Source organism: Daphnia pulex, chromosome 9 (genome assembly GCF_021134715.1).
Source record: "Daphnia pulex isolate KAP4 chromosome 9, ASM2113471v1".
NCBI lineage: Eukaryota > Metazoa > Arthropoda > Branchiopoda > Diplostraca > Daphniidae > Daphnia > Daphnia pulex.
The window spans coordinates 3,713,611-3,733,536 of NC_060025.1; the positions used below are offsets into that span (position 1 = coordinate 3,713,611).

Here is a 19,926-nt window from a genome sequence, read left to right on the forward strand (position 1 = left end):
CAATTGGTGATGTGATGAGGGGTTGCTGCATTCCTTGTTGATGGTCTCCGTTGGTCCTGTTGTGGCATCATCTGATACGATTTAAATTCCAATAATGAATACTATCGAAATTACACCGAATATATTTTTCTCTTCTCTTCTTTTTCTCTTTCCCTTAATCCTTTTAATGCATCGTTATCACTTATTAAAATTACCTTTAGCTAACATTGTTTTTATTGAATATATTACTCGATGTATATTTAGCCATTAGTTGATATGGCTTGCATGTGTTTATGAAAAATACTTGCAATTTATATACATATTTTGTTTTTTATTCATAGAAAAAAAGCGCAGGGTATATCCGTAAGAAATTAGACTATAAAATAGTCAATTTATCGGTAAAAATACATTTAACATTATAGAATCTAGATTAAGAGAGCAGATGATGTACATATTGACTGCAGCATGCTGATTGCCTGATTATTAATAAAGAGAAAAGTTAGCTGTTTTCGGCTGTTTTCAGCTTATATAATCATTACTTTTCTAATCATATCATAGAATAAAGCTTAAATTAACATAAGAATTACATAGCATAAAATCAGAAAGAAAATGTTAGCTGTTTTCAGCTTATTTTTTCCTTAGATGATAAAACGAAAGCTTGCCCAAGCTTTTATTTTCATTACTATTATTATTTAAAGCGATTTCAAGTATTTTTAAGGTGAATCAAAACCTAGGAAGAAAAAGTAAAAGTAAGTTCAAGCTTACTAACAAAAGGTATGATCTGAGTTTAAGTCTGCCTGGTAAAATAAAAGTAATTTTCAGCTGAATAAAGCTTGACATAAAACATTATCGACGGAATAAAAAAAATCTAGCTACGTCAAGCAAAACTAACCTAACTCTTGGGCTACTATGAAAAATATAAGCTAATGTAAGCTAACCTAAGCTTGGGAAACGGGGAAAAAAATAAAAAAGTACTTTTAAGCTATCTGTCGCGTACGGGCTCCATCCATCATCATTAGCCAATCTTTAATATACGTCCCGTTCATCTTTTGAGGTTTTCCCCATTATTAACTTGTTGAAGATACAACAAAATTATGATAACAAAGTCTTGCTACAACACGTTTCTAGCAGACTTTTCAAGAAAACTGAGTAACTGCATGCACATGAAAGAACGAAAACAAATGATGCAAGGATAGCAGACGACTCTTAGTTATAAAAATTGCAAAAATTACGTGGCAACGAAGCCAGTTGAAGAGAGCCAATCCGAGAGCCGAGAAGAGTAAACGAACGGCGCCGAGAAAATTCGAGAAAAGAGGCACGCGAGTTCAGCACAAGCTTCCTCAACCTCATTTTCTGTCGAAGGTCAAAGTCGAAAGTCTTAAAGTCGCTCTCGTCTTAAAGTCGCTCTCTCTCTTCTTAAAGTCGCTCTCTCTCGTCGCAAAAGTCACCCGACTATTCTCTTTTTTTCAAAATTGTAAGTACCCTAAAATTAGTTTTACAAAAATTCAACTTGTAACTTTTTTTCCCTCTAGGCTGATATTCTTCACAACTTAGCTGTCACGGTAGGCGCAGCAGCCGCCATGACCAAAGCATTTGGAGCCTAGGTCAAGGTGATCTATGATTTCGTCGTCTCGGATCTGTCACCTGCTGCTCGTCGATTGAACATTATTTACGCCAGCTTTCTGTCAATTGAAATCTTTTTGGGTTTTGTCATAAGTCTCATTGACGTCGATGTGGAGCCAAACCCGCGGCGCTTTCGTTTTTTGTCTTTCTTACTTTGATTAGTCGAGATGTGCGTCCTGACTGTGAAAGGTGTCATGGACATCATGGACGCCAAACGGGTGTTTTACGGAATCGGTGAAGAAATAACAAGGCATCCAAGGATAGCAGACGACTCTTAGTTATAAAATTTTCAAAAACTACGTGTCAACGAAGCCTGTTGAAGAGAGCCAATCCCAGAGCCGAGAAGAGTAAACGAACGGTGCCGAGAAAATTCGAGAAAAGAGGCACGCGAGTTCAGCACAAGCTTCCTCAACCTCATTTTCTGTCGAAGGTCGAAGGTCTTAAAGTAGCTCTCGTCTTAAAGTCGCTCTCTCTCGTCGGGCAAAAGTTTTTTTTTTTCGAAATGGTAACCCTATTTTAACTTTTAACCCTAAATTCAACTTTTAACTTTTTTTTTCTCATCTAGGCTGAAATTTGGAACAACTTGGCTGTCACGATTGGCGCAGCAGCCACCATGGCCAAAGCATTTGGAGCTTTGATCAAGGTTATCTACGATTTCGTCGCCTCGGATCTCTCACCTGCTGCGCGCCAACTAAACATCATTTACGCCAGCTTGCTGGCGATTGAAATCTTTTTGTGTCTCGTCATCAGCATCATTGACATCGATGAGGCGCCAAACCCACGGCGCTTTTGTTGCATGTCCTTCTTTCTTGAATTTGTCGAGTTGTGCGTCCTGACTGTCAGAGGTGTCATGGACATCATGGACGCCAATGGGGTGTTTTACGGAATCGGTGAAGAAAGTAACAACGCATGCAAGGATAGCAGACGACTATTAGTTATAAAAGTTGCAAAAACTACGTGTCAACGAAGCCTGTTGAAGAGAGCCAATCCGAGAGCCGAGAAAATTCGAGAAAAGAGGCACGCGACTTCAGCACAAGCTTCCTCAACCTCATTTTCTGTCGAAGGTCGAAGTCGAAGGTCTTAAAGTCGCTCTCGTCTTAAAGTTGCTCTCTCTCGTCGCAAAAGTCATCCAACTATTCTCTTTTTTTCAAAATTGTAAGTACCCTAAAATTAGTTTTACAAAAATTCAACTTGTAACTTTTTTTTCCCTCAAGGCTGATATTCGTCACAACTTAGCTGTCACGGTAGGCGCAGCAGCCGCCATGACCAAAGCATTTGGAGCCTAGGTCAAGGTGATCTATGATTTCGTCGTCTCGGATCTGTCACCTGCTGCTCGTCGATTGAACATTATTTACGCCAGCTTTCTGTCAATTGAAATCTTTTTGGGTTTTGTCATAAGTCTCATTGACGTTGATGTGGAGCCAAACCCGCGGCGCTTTCGTTTTTTGTCTTTCTTTCTTTTATTAGTCGAGATGTGCGTCCTGACTGTGAAAGGTGTCATGGACATTATGGATGCCAATGGGGTGTTTTACGGAATCGGTGAAGAAAGTAACAACGCAATAAAATATTCAGATTCCCTCTGGGTCCTGTCGATCCTGTCGATCCTTCAACAGTGTCATGTCGATCCAGAGAACCAGGGAGAGTTAGGAATGCAAGAATCGTCTGAGTATGCATTCTGTTGCGACATTCATAATTTGGAGAAATACAAGCTGAGGCAAGTTTTTACTCTTTGGTCAAATTATTTATCCATTACAACCTGAAACTCCCATATTATTAGGTCCTAACTCTGGTGTCCACTGATCCTTGTTGGAAAGTTGGACATGGTCAACCCTGTTTTGTGGAAAATTTACCATGAAAGAATTGCAGATTCTAAGCTCAAGAAAGAATTTCCAGAAAAGATGAATGAAATTTCTTGCTCAAGGGAAAGGATTGTGACTCGACAAAACTGAAGTTGAGCAACCAAAAGAAACCAAAAGTGGAGTAACCTTCGAAATTGACATTTCTGTCAAAGACTGTTTCTATGCATTGAACTTTGTAAGTTAAATCTAAAATTAATATTTTACTGATGAATTAAAACTAAAATAAGCAAAAAAAAATTTGATTTAGGAAAATTTTTTAGGATTCGCCAAAAAAGATATTTAATCTGATCTTATCTGATAAGTTAGTGTTATCAAATCTTCCGATTATCTCCGAATGCAGGATGTTGGCATCTAGGAATGAAGTGATAGTCCACACCTGGGTTGGTGGCCACTCCCCTGTGCCTCCTCGTCCTCCAAACCCTCTAGCGGTCGGCAAACCAGTGAAAGACTTAAACACAAAACAACGACATCTGGAGTCCAGAATGAATACACAATGGGAAAGATTGATTATTCGTAACGCAATAGATGTTGTTCACTCCTTTATCGGGTGAGTAGGGTTTGGACAGAAGCGGCTGTTGCGCTTTGGTACAACACCGCTAGGGTGCCAACCGTCCTTGACTCGTTGTATACCCAATCCAAAAATCGGCTCTTCCATTTAAGTGTTGACGAACCAATCCACCCAACTTTGAAGTTGAGTGGGTGACTTTGGAGCCGACTTTGGATTGGGTTTACCACGAGTTAATTGATCACATCGTATTAATCACACTGTACAAGAAGATGCGTCTGCTCTGTGGCACAGGAAAATCAAAACGCTAAGAATCAAGCATAGCAAAATATTTAGTTCGGCTATGGGCCACAGTTGTGCGCATTGTCGTAAGTTGCGGGGCTAGTCTATATCGTGTACGCATCACCGTGTACGCATACTGTCTCTGTCGTGCCAACTACCGTGTATTTGCTCAACTCCTCCCCGTAAAGGGAGGGGCTTATAGACCTCGGTACACGATTTTGAGCCGGCAGACAACAACAGAAATTGTCTAAATCGTGTACGCATTGTCGTGTACTCTATGTTATTTTAACGTTATTGCACCTTTATTTGAAGAAATTAACCACTTTTTATGTTAATTTTTTAGATAATCAAAATAAATAAATAGGCCTACTGGACGTGTTAAATTATTAATTAGAGTCCATTTTGTTTTTATATATTCTGCATAGACTATATCAATTATATATAATATATAAATTTTATATCCGATGTATTAGGTAGAAGATATATAGAGTTTCTCACTAGAAAGGGACTAGTGAATTCTATTTTCCAATATTATTAGCTTTGCCCACCCTTTCCGTTATTTTAAAATTCTAAAAAAATAAGCCCTGTTCCTGCCACCCGAGAGAACCTACAAAAAAATTCCATTCAAATGGAATGAAACTTTTAGTACTTTTTCGCATTGCGAAAACAGCGTTTTCCCATAAGGTTCTCTCGGGTGTCCGGATACTTTTGGTGCCTACCGTATGCACTTATAATTTTGTGTTCAGCAATTGTAGCTATGTAGTTTTTAATTTCTTAATTATTTTTTACTTTAAAAAAATAATAATTTAAAAAATGCTACAACTTGTTTCCTTTCGAATAGTTCGTGGGTACGACGAAAGGAACCGCTGCTATTGCGAATGAAGGATCAGAAAAAACAAGTAAGGAATCTCTGTTTGTCTCTGGGGTCTGGGCTCTAGTGTGTAGTGTCATTAACCATGGACTACTTTAACTAAAGGACGGGACTCTTCGCCTATCTCGCCGTATTAAAGCTAGTCGGGTGGGGTTTTTTCAGGAGATAATTAATGGAAAACATCAATAATTGCAGTTTTTTTCGCTGATTCCAACTGTGTTAATAATTCTTAGTAAAAAAAATTAATTAATAAGGTATTCTAATTTTACTTTCAGGAGTAGGGGTAATAAGACAAAACGCCGGTGCCATCTAGCAGCCAAGCACCCTAAGCTCTCAAGAATTACCCGAAGGGTTACTGGTCAAAGTTTCGTTTGCCGTATGGTTTACATTGGTATGGTTTTTACATGGGCACCCTCAGTTCTCGCAACACTACACAGATGGCTTTTTGCAGTTCTCGTAACACTACATAGATGGATGCACTAGTTTTTTACAATTATTGATTGTAATCAACATTTTTATTACATTTCAATAACTCTACTACGTAGCTGAGGATATTTTACATCTTTTCTGAAAATTTGGCTGAAATCTATTCAGGCGTTTGATCAGACGGAGAAATTGCTACTTTTTCACAGAATTTCAGTAGCTGTTATAGCAGACGATAACACAGATGGGAGGGATAAACAAACGATAACACAGATGGCAGGGATAAATAATATTAAAAGTAAACGTTACTTGAAATAGGATAGGATTAAACGAGAAATCCAATCATTTATAAAGTTACTGCCTATAGTTTTATCTCTAGGCTGATAACTAGGCCTAGTTATGGGCACAATTCCACCAAACCTAATTTCTACCGTCACTGCAAAGTAAAAATTTATTACGACATAGGGTGACGGGGCTCATATAATTCAACAGTTTGCGGATTGCCCCGCCACGAGGCGTATTAATATCGCATTCAATATTAAATCAGGATTCTAATATCTCATTCAATATTGATTCAGGATTTCAATATCTGAATGGATATTTAGAGAATATGAGCTTTAAATAAAGACCCGTCCCCGTGTGGCGTGGGGCGGCGGGGCTCCGCAGCACCAAAGTCGCACGGGTGTTTGTATTATTAGCTACATATATATTACTAAAAACTTTGAGACATTAATTAATCGCACGGAGTTAGTATAAGCTGCATATATATATTTACTTAAAACTTTGAGATATTAATTAATTTTTTTTATATTCCAACGGGAACCTTGCAACCCCGATAACGGATGCCTGCATATTTGTCGTAACTTTATATTTATTGGTAAAATCAAAGTTAATTTAAATTCCAATCCCTTCGGGTACCTTGCGGCGTACGTACGCTGCCTACAGTATATGACACAAGGTAAAAGATAGTTAGGCAGCTATGCCAAAGCAATAGAGATAAGAGAGTGGTGTCTCTTTCTCTAGGATACACGAATGGGCATCTGCTTGCAGACTTCCAAGAGCTTAGGAGGTTTGGTTCCTAGATGGCACCGGTGTTTTGTCTTATTTCAAATTTTCCGTAAACTAAATTGAAAATATCTCTATAAAATTAAATTTAAGGTATTTTTTTTTTTTTTTTTTTTTTTTTTTTTTTTTAACTGAGCGTTACCTCCTGCAGGAGTGTCGCTCGAATGTATTGTACAGTTTCATGGCAATATAGATACAACACATATGTACATTTCTTGTTCCCGTGGCGCCACTCACGGATGGTGTTGGAACCAGAGGTACTTGGGAGGGATTAGAGGCCAGGATAAGGGCAATATACAGGGAACATTGTGCATGGCGAAAACTAATACACGAATAAAACAACACGAATAAGACAACACGAAAAGGGAAACTGGGCCTATTTACACCACGCTGGGCGGGCGATCATCCGCGAGCTCTGCTTGGCTTTTTGGAGTCTACCCGGTTTGGTTGCACCTTCAAGACCATCAGCCGACGGCCACCGGTACAGCCTCCACCAAGCAGAGAGCGGTGAACACAGTTACAGCGGGAAAATCTCTGGCTAGCTTGAGGTTAGAGATTGGGCATAAGATCAATATGTACAATTAAATGCAAGGGCTCACACTCTCAAATTTAAGGTATAGGAACATTAAGTAATGAAATAGTTATTTTTAAATTCTGATTCCGATTTTTCGGGAAAAAAATTTACATGGCCCACATAGGAAATGCCGAAGAGTCCCGTCCTTTAGTTAGAGTAGTCCATGCATTAACAACTCAATAACTCTTGCATTTTGGAATTTGCTCATAGCCTACTTCAGTTACGGCCACAAGGCTGTGATTCACCCTGTGTGTCAATTTTGAGCCACCCACCCACCCTCAGCTGCTTATACCTAGGCCACATGCGTTGCCATTTTAGGAAAGTCACAACCTAAATGATTTAGGTCAATTTCATTTTTTTTGTTGGGGTTTTCTTCACTTTCTTTTCACATGTATTAACTGTTTAGATGGTGAAAAAAAGTCATTAACCTTGTAGATACGAAAAGATGTGCATTGCAATTTAGGCCCTATGCCCGACCGTCTGCAATCTGAATCGTCGGCTTTTAAAGAGGAGAATTCATGCTGTACAAAATAAAATAAATCGAAAAATCGAAAGAAGCGATAATGCCCTGCATGGCAAATGGTGTCCTGATTATAGCTTTTAAATCGGAAACGGCGTGCTCAAAGGGCAAGAAAAGGCGACCGCACAAACAAGGCGGGACGAAACTCGATGGTCCACTCACGCTCACGCAATCGTATCAGGCCCTACCTCCCACGTCCACCGATGCACTGATGGACAGCCCAAACTATAGTGAGAGAAGAGCACCTCGCCAGTCGAAGCTGTGGCGTCAGTTCAGCTGCTGCATGATCAGCATTGTTGGATCTCGTCGGCATCTGAAGAGAAAACGAACCAGCCCGTTTTGTTTGTTTTTTTGCGTCTCGTTCGACTTGTTTATTTTGGAAAGAAGATAAGCCGAGCTTCGCGCTTCGTCGTGACGTGAAAAGTTAGTACTCACAGTGGATCAGCTACAACTTGGAACGAAAATAACAGCGAAAAACAATTGAACGATGAAAGCCATCTCCCTGTTGATTGTCGTCCTGCTCTGCTGCGCTTCCTGGTTCACGGTGGATGCTGCCAACAAGTCCAAGTTGCCTTCGTGGCACATCCGATTCGCACGCCAGCAAGGGTAAGCAGAGATCGTCTAGTTTTGGCTTTTATTGGCATGCGGCGAGAGCGTCAAGTAAGTAGTGTTTCACCGTTGTGCTTTTTTGGATTCGTTATCGTTATCGTTAATCGTTATTTTTTTAATTTTTCATTCGTTTCGTTCTTCGTTTCGTTAATTTAAACGTGTCGCATTTTTCTGTTTTTGCGACCGTTATCGTTTACCTTACAATTTTTTTTTAGAACCTCGTTTTCTAAGGCCTGTTAGGCCAAATGATGTAGAAATAATTGATGCGAAAATAATGGCCTAATTCCTCGCTAGGGGATCGCTAAGTCGCTAGTAGGTGGTCATCCCAAAATTGAAAATTCCAAATTTTGAGGGGAAAAAAAGTTCCCCCTGGTGGTCAAAAAATTTGAAATCTCTACGGTTTTGATACGAAAAATTTAGCAAGAAATTAACGAAAACAACGAAAAAAACAGCCATTTCGTTATCGTTAACGAAAAAAACGAGCATTTTCCAAAAAAGTCGATAACGAGGCTCGTTAATACGTTATTTTCGTTGTCGTTATTTAAACGAGTGAAACACTACAAGTAAGGCGACTGCGTCCCAACTAGGAAACGGGCTAGTCCTCGGAGGATTTGCAATTGATGACTGCGGACTCGAGCCTTATTTGGTCAGATTCTTTTCGGATGACGGTTCTTTCGGGGGGGACAATGCACTGCCGTTCTGAATAATTATCGCCATACACCAGCCAAGGTCACAATGTGAAACTCTTTTTGGGTTTGCATTCGTGCTCATCGTCATTCCTGTCGATAACACCAGCCGGGTTGACGTCCTGCAGCTTCGCCTATGGAAATTTCAACTTCATTTGAGTTTTGCTGATGCTAATGTATAGAAAATTCATCTAAATGCGTCAATTTCCTTGGTAAAATTTTTAAATTGAAAGGCGCGGTGATTCATTGAACGCTGAATAGGGAATAGGGTTTTTGTGGGTCAGCTGCAGCGAGCCGGAAAGGCAAAAGATTCGTCACGTGATCTAATATTCTCCGTTCAGCTTATATGGTAAAGAGCACTGCTGGGAAACGCTACCGTGAGGTCCATCGCGTTCGTGCGCGGCGAGGTGATCAGGCCATCCGTCGACACGATAGCCATGTACAGTGTTTTTATTGTGGTTGTAGCTTCTATACAGCTTGTAGACCTCCCTTGTCGTGTATAATTTCCCATCCTAGACGGTTTGGTGATCTCGATCGCATAAACAACATTTTATTTTGAATACGACTGACAAACAGGCGCGCACTTGCTACCATGTACGGAAGTTTTCATCACTACAGCACCGCGTTCATCCATCTCCGTCGCTGATCTATCAAATGGGTTATTCATCCATGTTGTTTTATCACCATATTAAAGGACTTGCCCTCTTTGAATCCAGCCATGCACGACACACACAAATTTACATTTTTACATTTTTTTTTACGTCACGATTTTTTCCTTTTCATAGTCAAGTAAATTGTACACTATAATGCTCTTCCATGCTTGGATGTTGATATGCTTTCCCAGTATCTGCGCACAATATTCATTAAGACAGCGTAGAAAAATCTGCCCGAGTCGTTAGCGTTCGTCGTCCGTGTGACTTGCCGCGTCGCAAAAAACAACATAGTGCTGCATCACTAGGGGGGATTTTTTTGCTTTTTACGCCGCGTCATCGGAGTCGGAGAGTCAAAGCTAAATAAATAAATCACAAAAACTTGCTTCGAAAAAAAAAAGGCGAACAACCTTAGAATTTGCGTCTTTTTTATTTTAAATATGATGATGATGATTATGTAAGTGAGATGGATGAGAAGGTGGTGATGATCAATCTCGAACTTACTGGTTTATTGTATGCCGATGATGTGACCCCAAAAAAATGTTTCATTTGATTTTTACAGACCCAACGCCTGCGTGGTGGAAGAAGTGCCTGGAAGCAAATGGAAAATCTGGACAGAGTGTAAATACTATCTGCCCCGCAAGATCTGTGGCCAGAAAACGTAAGCCAATCTCCTCTCCCCCTATTCCCATATTCTCCCATTCCGTTTCGTCCCGTCGTCATCATCTGTCTTGGCTTGACTTGGCTTGGCTTATTTGGCTCTTCAGTCTTCACGCACGCGTATTATCCAACTCTTCTTGTGTATATAGTCGTATATCTATGTCAACATTTTCTCGCTTTTTTGGTGTATATGTGTTTTCTTCTTTTTTTTTATTAGTCGAAAGTTTTGGGTTCGTGTGACTTTTCCTTAACATTAAATATAGTGCAGCTTGTGTACACCATCACGATGCGCGTTCTGTCCGGCAACCGCGAACGCTTAGGGGCCGAGAAAAAAATGACGATGAACGCAGCAATCTCATCCGTTGCTTGATGGCGTTCGTTCAACTAGGGTTATCATGGTGGTGGTTTATGTGTTTAGATCTGATTACCTCGGCTCCCAGCGCGCTCATCTCGCAATGTTCCCGTTGTCGTCGATTCTCGGTGGCCGATATTTTTGTAACCCGCACTCTATTTTTGTTTTGTGCTTGTTTTCTTTTTTTTTCTTTTTTTGTGTAGTATATTTATTTATTCATTTTCGTTTTAGGTTTAATATTTTAATATTCCGTTTTTTTTTATTATTATGTCTGAGTGTCTGTACAACAGTGTGTCTGTGTTCATTTAGGTTTTGCGTTTCAAATGCAAAATGAAGAAATTGATGCCTTACTTATAGTTTCTAAATGTCGATCGAAATTACTTTGACAGGGTACTTCGTTTCGAGTGCTGTGAAGGCTTCCATCGCGTACCGGGTCAAGAAGGATGCGCAGGAGGTATGTGAGAATGTGAAAGAAATTGATTTCCGTATTTTCAAGAAAAATTTCGCAAAAAAAAAAGAAAAAACGGGAAAGAAACAAAAATAACGTCAATCTCATTCGACAGTGAAGCCACTGAAGAACATTTTGGAAACGGCACGCGAGCTGGGAGCCACGGATTTCGTTCAATACGTCGAAGAATCCGGTCTGCAGAAAGAATGGGCCCGCGAAGGAGTATGTACCCCTTTTTTTATTATTATTTTTCAATTTGCATTTCGTGTGCATCAGTCGATTATCTCTTTTAAACATTGACCGCCAGGCATTTACGTTGTTCGCTCCGACCAACGAAGCCTTCGCCAACATACCGCGTGAATTGCGCGCCCGCGTCGACTCCTTCCGCGGCAACATCGAAAATCCGATCCTTCGTTACCACGTCTCCGATCGCAAAGTGACGTCCGATACCTTCCAGGCCGATCAGACCATACCGACGCTCTACAACGGCAATCGCTTGCGTATCAACAAATATTCCAGCGGCGTGAGTAAACCATGCAAGTCATAGAAAACAACCATTACAAATCATATTTATATGGCACAATTCAAAGTCAATTCAAAACCCGAACAGTGGTTTAAATTATGAGTTCATCTTTGCTCCATAAACTTGTGTAGATGTTGACCGTCAACTGCCGCACGATAGTGCGAAAGGATCAAGAAGCCACCAACGGTGTTGTCCACATCATCGACAGTCTGCTCGACCCTGGCGCAGTCCTCAGTCGAGACGTTTCGGAGATTGTTACATCGGTATCCAAATTAAAATTCTCGTCAACAAAATTCATTACAAAAAATAATCCCATTTTAATAGGACGGCCGATTCTCGGTTCTGGCCAAAGCCATGGAAGAATCAGCTTTCTTCAATAAACTGCGGTCCGCCGGAAATGCAGCCATCACCATTCTGGCACCCTCGGATGAGGCCTTTCAAAAAATTCCGGCTTCTCGTCTCGATGCCATCATGAAGGATAAGGAAGCTCGATTGGGTAACGGTCGTGTTAGCAGCTTGTGACCTGATTTGCATGCTACATCACCTTCCTACAATCGTTATTTTAACTCTTTTAAAGACCGGATTATTATATAGAATTTAAAATTTTACTGAAATTAATATAGGATTGATATTAGAATTTGGAATATTAAGGGAAATATTTGGCATCAAGATAAATCAAGATTGATTTATTTTTCCCAAATGAAACCTTAAAAAAATGACGTGTTGTGATTTCAGTATTTTCTCCGCTTTATACTTTTCTTCCCTGTTTACAAAGCTTTGTTGCAGAACCACGTACTGGTGCACCCGTTATGCACAACGGCCATCATCGACGATCACAGCATGCGGACGTTCGCCGGTAATCGATTGCGCTTGGAATGCGATTCGCAGGGCGTCAGCGTCGAAGGGTCTCGTATGCGCAATGATTTCGTTCTCGGTTCCAACGGTTTAGTTCACATGATCGACGATGTCCTCCTACCCAACCGAGGTTTGACAACATCATAATATCACCGTTTGACACTTTCTAAACTTTGATGATGCAATTGCAGCTAAAAATCTTCTTGAGCTGGCCGAGTCGCAGAGACTCACTACCTTCATGGAACTGGTCAAAATTGGTGGAGTGGAAGAGGCATTTTCGAAATTCGGTGCCTACACCATCTTCATCCCTTCCGAAGCAGCTTTCTACTGTACATCAGATTTAACTCTATTTTTTAGCTTTCTCGAAAATGAAATGAAATTTTGATTTTGGTCTACAGCTCTGCCGGATGCAGTTCTACAAGATATGCGTTCAAGTCAGGAAAAGGCTCAAGCGGCCATCCTCTACCACGCCACCCAGGGCAGGGTTCTCACCAACAAAATCAAGGATAGCGAGGTATCATTTAGTTTTTCCGACATCTTCTTTTACCAATGTTTAAAAGAGATTTTTTTTCTTTGGGTTGAATTTGCAATGGTTAGATCGTCATGTCCCTCGACGAAGAGAATCCTCTCCGTTTGAGCGTCTACCGCAAAGCCATCGGAGTCGAATGCGCTGTCATCGAGAAGGCCGACATGGAAGGCCAGAACGGCGTCATTCACATCATCAACCGCGTCATGATTCCGGCCAACATTTCGGCCGGTGATTTACTGCGACGCGAAGGAAATTTTAAGTACACCTACCTTCGAAAATTCTTCTCAAATGGCGAAAGCCAAACCATCCTTTCTGAATCTTCTCTTCTCAAACTCAATACAGGACGTTCCTCCAAGCGATGGAATTGGTGATGACGGGCAGCGACGCTCTCGATTTCGCTTCCGGTGGCATATCGGCCACATTCTTCGTGCCCACCGATGCCGCTTTCGAGGAATTAGGAACGGCGGCGGTTGAAAATGCCATGAAGAATCGCTCTTTATTGAAAACGGTCAGTTTTTTCTTTTTCTTTTTCTTTTATTCGGTTGGGGTTTTTAGCTTTCAGCTCAGAAAAACTCTAAAAGATGGCGCTGTCCGTTTGATCTGCATTATGTAATTCCATCCGTGTATTAGATTGTAGCCAATCACGTCGTCCCGGGCCTCTTCAACTCCGACTCCTTCAGACCGCATCTGATCTACAAGTTGCCATCGATCTTTGGCACACTGGCAGTTCAACGGATTGAGACAGTCCTCAAAGTAAATGTCCCTTATTCGAATGAGAAATGAACTATCTGTAATTCTTTTCTGTATTTTTACTATTGCTTTATCTAAAGGTGAAGGAAGCCACGGTCATCAAAACGGATTTGATGAACACGAACGGTGTCATCCACGTTATCGACAAAGTCTTGATGCCAGAAATCGACGAGGAGGAGGCCGAACCTCTCGTCCAGTAGAAGGAGACAGAGCTCACTCTTATAAAAAAACGCGCATTTATTCTTCCTTTTTTTTAAAATTTTTTTGCTCGTTTTCAATTCAATTCGAATTTGTAGCGCGTTTGAATTTCTCCTTCTTTCCCGCGCTTTTTTCGTTCATCTCCCTCCTCCTTTATTATCTCTCAGATCCACCAGTAGTATACCTTTTGTTTTCTGTATACTCTTGTTCAGCGGTGGAAAGCATTTATACCCTCCTACAGGACGCTTAAACATGTAGCCTTTTATCTTATTTGACCACTTTCCCCCTCTCACTCACTCAACCACTTGTGTGCCTTCATAATAACTTTTTTTTTTGTTTTAATTTTGAGTTTTTTCAGTTGTTCTGCTATTTGGATTTGTGGAGCCGGCATGACACACCATATACGAAAGCCAATAATGTCTTATGTAAAACCAGATTCAATACTTTTATCAAGGGAATGGCTTGAAAAATGCAACATAGCTAATCCAGTACATCACACTGCTGTCACCAGTGTTATTCAATGCTTGTCAATTTTATTTTTAACGGCGATGGCAGCCATCGTTCAGTTAAACCATTATTTCATCACGCTAATACTCTCGATTCCGAACTTGATTTAGATCGATCATTAAACTACAAAATTACTACCCCCGAGAATCTTATTGATTATCTAGATTTTATAGGCCGATTTAGTTTACACATTCAATTAAAAAATAAATGATACGATGTTAGACGTCCAATAAGCCAGAACACAAGCAATAAGGTCCCATTTGCATATGGTACTATTTACACAGTAAGCCAAAAACCGGCCAAAACTGATTTTCCCCGATTTTTTTTTCTTCCTGGAATGTAAGAAATCCGATTGGTTATGTAACCCACTCAGTGTGTGTTAAATTTTTTAAGCTTTTTGAATAAGGCGTTTTACTCCCTTCAGCCCCACAAGAGAAATAAGGTGTATGTACACATGGCCGAGCCTAATATATGTAGACGTAGTAGACAGCTTGGGTTTTCGGGATTGAACCGCGACTGCTCATATGACTTCTTTAACTTTCTTCCAGTGGAACCAACTTCATGATTCGTGATATATGTTGGGCAAAACGAAATATTAGCTATTTTTATCGCAATTATTCCATAGTTGGGTTAACTTAAAAAAATGAAAACTTTTCACATATACGTTTAGAATTTACAACGCGAAAAGAAAACGCGAACAGCATACATCATCACAGAAGCGAAGTAAAATGTCTTGGGTCATACTTTATTATTGCTAATAACTTGAAATGGCCTTAAAAAGATTTAAAGTGTTTGTGTTAGATTTGGCGCAACTGTTAAATGGGAGGTCGAGCGATTCGGAGAAAACATTTCATCTCAGCACTCTTTTATCTATTTTGCGCTATTTTGGTATCCTTTTAAGACCGACCCGGACCGACCACTACTGGACCACCCCTTCATTCCTAAATTGCTTAACGGACCTACTCATTATATGTTTTGAATTTATTTCGTTCATTTATTTGCCTAATTGAAAATCAAATGACGTCCTTTTGGCGAAGTCATTATAACTTGTAAGAGTCATTTCTCATTCAGACCCGCTGCTATAGCGATTGCGCAAACTCACATTTCAAATCTAAAACAAAACAAGGATTCCTCTGCCCAAATTAATGCCGAGTAAGAAATCTGTAGCAAATGAATGATTTTATTTACAAATTTAGTATACCCTGTTTTTTTCCTTATTTTTGATTGATTTAATTTTGATTGGCTACCCGGTACCGGTTTTTGCCATTTCCGTGTATGTATAAATCAAGAGGACTGCCCAAATGGGCCAACTGTCGGCAAATAGCTCTTACACAGTACGTCGACTGGCTTGTTGCTTCGCACCCAATACTAAGGGCAAGGTATCAACTTAAACCATTTAAACTATAAACAAGACCGGGGGAATAATCAATATTGGTGTTAATAATGCCATTTTAATTTTTTGTTAAACTACAAAAGTCAGCAATCAGCATCGCGCAGTAAAAGAACTGACAACAACCTGAATTTTTGGCTAAACATTTTCTTTATTTCCGATGATTATATAAGTACCGTAGTATCAACAAACGGTATAGGCGCTCATAACATGGCTTTGAATGGTGATGTGTTTTAAGTCACGTATACACCCTTGAACGCTTTATGAATTTGAACTACTTAGTAGGCAGTAAAAATTGTAACAATGAAGGATACAAGTAGACTAGGCGTCACAGAATAAGGCTTTAATACTTGTAGTGTGTTTGTAGTACATTTTACTTCCAGCTATTGACATACGTTAATTTCAACAAATTTTGATAAGTGCAAACTTGTGGGGAAAAAAATAAAGTGTACAGTAAAATAAAATAACGAAAAACGATCAATAGAAACCAAAACCAAAAAACAAACAAACAAACAGAACACAACCGTTGCCGTATATGCGTACAAGTTTACGAGATTTCATCATCATATCTATTTAATCCAAGACCAATGTTGGTCTATAAAGTAAAAAGGTTTCTTTATATAGATATTCTACGTGAGAGCGCTATGTCATTAGTCATTACCGGTGCGCAACGCAAATAGGGGGGAAATCCCTAAAAAATCATTCGTTTACTTTTGCTGGACCGGGTAGGAATTAATAACATACGTAGGGCCGCGTAGGACGGCGTTCTTTTTCTCCGTCTTTGAATTGTGGACAGCCCAAAGTAAAAGAAAAAATAAACCATGCAAGAGGGAAAGAATGCGATACGCCTTAAAAGTAGAGATATAGACTGGCTGGGAAGAAAGAGAGGGAGAAAAAGAAGCCTTCAAACAGTCTTCATATACTCGGTGATGTAGTATATACTACGGTGACACTATATACACAGCGATGGAGCGTTATTATTACAACTCATGAGCAACAATGAGCTTTTTTTTTTATATATGTACATCTAGACTATAGAGACATGGGAAAAAGGCAGACTAGACATTGCACAGTGACACTTAATGCTTTGCTTGCTTGTATAAAGGGAAACCCTTTCGCTCGAGTTGTATCTGAAGTAAAACGAAGCATCACTAAAGGTTCACACACTCTCCGACGAAAGTGACAGTAGCGATGGGGTTAATCTGTCCCGCTAGACGCGCTAGACATGAACGAACCAGGCCAAGGAATTATATAATAGAAAGTTCTCTAAATAAAACTTCGAATTTCACGGAACACAAAATATTTTCAATAACGAAAATTCAGATTGATATTTGGCGCAGAAAAATATTTCTAAATTAAAGAAGATTCAAATTTAAAAAAAAGTGCAATTCCTGGAACAGATTTCTAGCGCACATTGCCTTTTGTGGGTTTTGCTATCCAGCAATGTAATTACGCGCTATTACCTCGAATCCATGTAGGCTATACTTAATAAGTGTGGAAAGTCATTTTGACTTTTTTTTTGAAGTTTTTTTTGAGTTGCGAATGCATTTCTTTTCAGCTAGCGATTTGGCGATGCATGCTAATGAAGCGCCGCTGGAGCAACTGCGCATATTCTACGCAACTTCGCTGTTTTCTTTCAAAGAATAGAACGCAATATATCTGTATAGCTGGCGGCGGTAAAAACATTTTTGTGCATTGAGAAAAATGAAAACAAACAAATAAAATAAAATGACGAGACTAAAACATAAGGTCTCGGATAAACAAACCCAATACAAAAAGATATCGTTGTGTTTCAACTTTCAACATTTCCTTGTTGATTTTTTGAGGCTATGTACTTGTATGATCCCAGGACATCATCGTTCAACGATCAAGTTTTGCCTGTATATGAACCAATAACATACCTTCCATCGCCTTCCATGGAAACATTTCAACGAGATCAAACAACCGGATGGAAACCCGGCGATGTTAAGAGTTTATCAACGCGCTTTCAATCTGTCAAATGAACTTTGATCTTATCAGCTGAGCTGATTTCATCTTTTATTTTATTTTCCTTCTAAATATCATCAACGCGCCATCGGTTAGAAACCCAAACTTGATAACTAGAACATATAAATAAAGCCGAAATGGTCAACCTGTATTTTTTTAAATTTTGTGTTTTCCTGTTTTCTTTTTATGGAGAACTGCAATAAGTGTGTACACGATTTGGAAGCCTTGTTGACAAGATATACATATGTTGTGTCTCTTCTGGCGAAAGAATGTTTTTCGCTCCCGGTTTCCCATTTTTTTTTTCGTGGAAGAAACAAACGGAGAAATTGCGTCTCTTGTGGTGTATAGATGTCGCAGCGGAAAAAATGTTGGCCCACCAAGACGACGAGACGAAGCCCTTCTTCTCGCAGGAGGTGGAATTAATGAAGGGAAAGATATTCAATCCCCGAGCTAATTTCCATTTTATCTGTAAATATCGTGTGTGTGTATATAATATACATGTGTCTGGTTGTGTCGCCATATCATTTGCTTTTGCGTAAAAATTTGGGCCGGCAACGGGCGATTGTCCAGAAGACATGCCCTAATGGCATGTCCTCAACCAACCAATGGTGAGGCTGATTTCACGAGGGCTTGTCTCGGGTTCGTGTTGTTATCTCTTTGCCTTCTTTCTTGATTCTGATGAAGTCTGGATTTCTGCTGGCCAACAACAATTTCACGAACACGCGTTTTGTGAAATAAATCCGACTGTTTATTCAAGTCTCGTCAACTCGGCCATATTATTAATATGGACTGCGTGCTGCGCTGTTCGGCGCTGGGCTGGCATGGCTGCTGGGTTGAGCTGCTGACCTATTCAACTTGATTTGTTGCAGTAGTTAGCGTTGGCCTTCCGATGGAAACCGCCTTTTTGTGTCCATTTATCTCTGTCGAGCCGTCGGACTCCATGACACGGGTACAGTGGTACACGACCGTGCCGGATTTAGAGATAGACACTGGTGAAAGTATTTCAGCCGACCAGCCTATAACTCCGCCTATATGAAAACAAAAAACAAAAGGGCGAATTGACTCAAAGAAACGACAATGAGCGAATGTGAATGCGACAAAACTCGATGCGCTTCGTGTTCGATGTCACGTACAATAAAAGAAGAAAAAGATGAAGAAAAAAAAGAGTGGCACCGTCGAAGTGCCGTACATTATAAAGAGAGAAAAACGAAATACATGCTTTAAAAAAAAAGAACCCATTTTTTGTTTTTGTTTAAGCTGCTCTGGTGTCTGCAGCACAGAAGACTTACTAGTACTGCCCGTTGAAAGAAAGATATGATTACGGCGCTATAGATCGTCTATGCAAGCGTCTAAATACACACAACGGAACTCTTATGAGTGTACAAGGAAGAGGGGGGGGGGATTGCATACAATAGAGGCACATACAACACCTATATCGCTAGATAGCCATATAGCCACCCTATAACCTGTCTGGGTGTTTCTGTCTGCGTTATTACGTATATACATATAGCCATCGTGCCACCCACCCGTTGGGGTAGGTAGGTAGTTACCGTCAGGTTGTTTTGCCATCAGGTTGCTACAGAATATGGCTAAAAACTTGGGTTGTAAGAAGAATATGTATGACGTGCTCACGTGATCACACTGTGCCGCACGCAAGCCGAGAGTGCTGATGAATACCGGAACAGCTTGTCAAAATGTTACGACTGACATCTTATATATCTTCAATAGGAACGCAAAACGATGCGTAACACTGGTTTCCGGATATTTGTCTTAGAAATCAGCGACTGGTGCATCAATAATGAGTTGCGATCACATCTGAGTGGTGACTGATTGACGTAAAAATGTAACCCCGTTTCTGAACCTAAATCCCGTTTCTTTTTCTAAAATTAGCAATTTCATCCTTGCAATATTCATCTATACGCATCGGCAGTTTTGATATAATCACGAGTGCAATGCAATAATTTTTACGACATGCACAAATTAGACGCTCTTCGTTGTAAGACTAAGATAGAGTATCCTATCGACCATTTGGTGCGAAATCGTGAAGTGGAGCAATCAAAACTCTCCTGATTGGACATCGGA

General features: G+C 40.1%; 1 protein-coding gene and 1 long non-coding RNA gene across 2 annotated transcripts; both read left to right on the forward strand.

Moving 5' to 3' along the window:
* The first annotated feature begins 7,923 nt into the window (after nucleotides 1-7,923).
* LOC124202786 (periostin-like) lies at nucleotides 7,924-14,477 on the forward strand. The gene is made up of 14 exons (XM_046599208.1): nucleotides 7,924-8,307; nucleotides 10,209-10,307; nucleotides 11,048-11,112; nucleotides 11,222-11,328; nucleotides 11,414-11,629; nucleotides 11,761-11,892; nucleotides 11,954-12,125; nucleotides 12,405-12,614; nucleotides 12,676-12,813; nucleotides 12,883-12,998; nucleotides 13,082-13,272; nucleotides 13,356-13,521; nucleotides 13,644-13,766; nucleotides 13,844-14,477. Exons 1-14 carry the CDS (start codon nucleotides 8,189-8,191, stop codon nucleotides 13,961-13,963), a joined length of 1,974 nt encoding a protein of 657 aa, XP_046455164.1. The 5' UTR covers nucleotides 7,924-8,188; the 3' UTR covers nucleotides 13,964-14,477.
* Nucleotides 10,314-11,008, forward strand: LOC124202793. The gene is made up of 2 exons (XR_006878337.1): nucleotides 10,314-10,490; nucleotides 10,570-11,008. It is a non-coding gene; the product is annotated as an uncharacterized LOC124202793 (long non-coding RNA).
* Nucleotides 14,478-19,926: the final 5,449 nt, after the last annotated feature.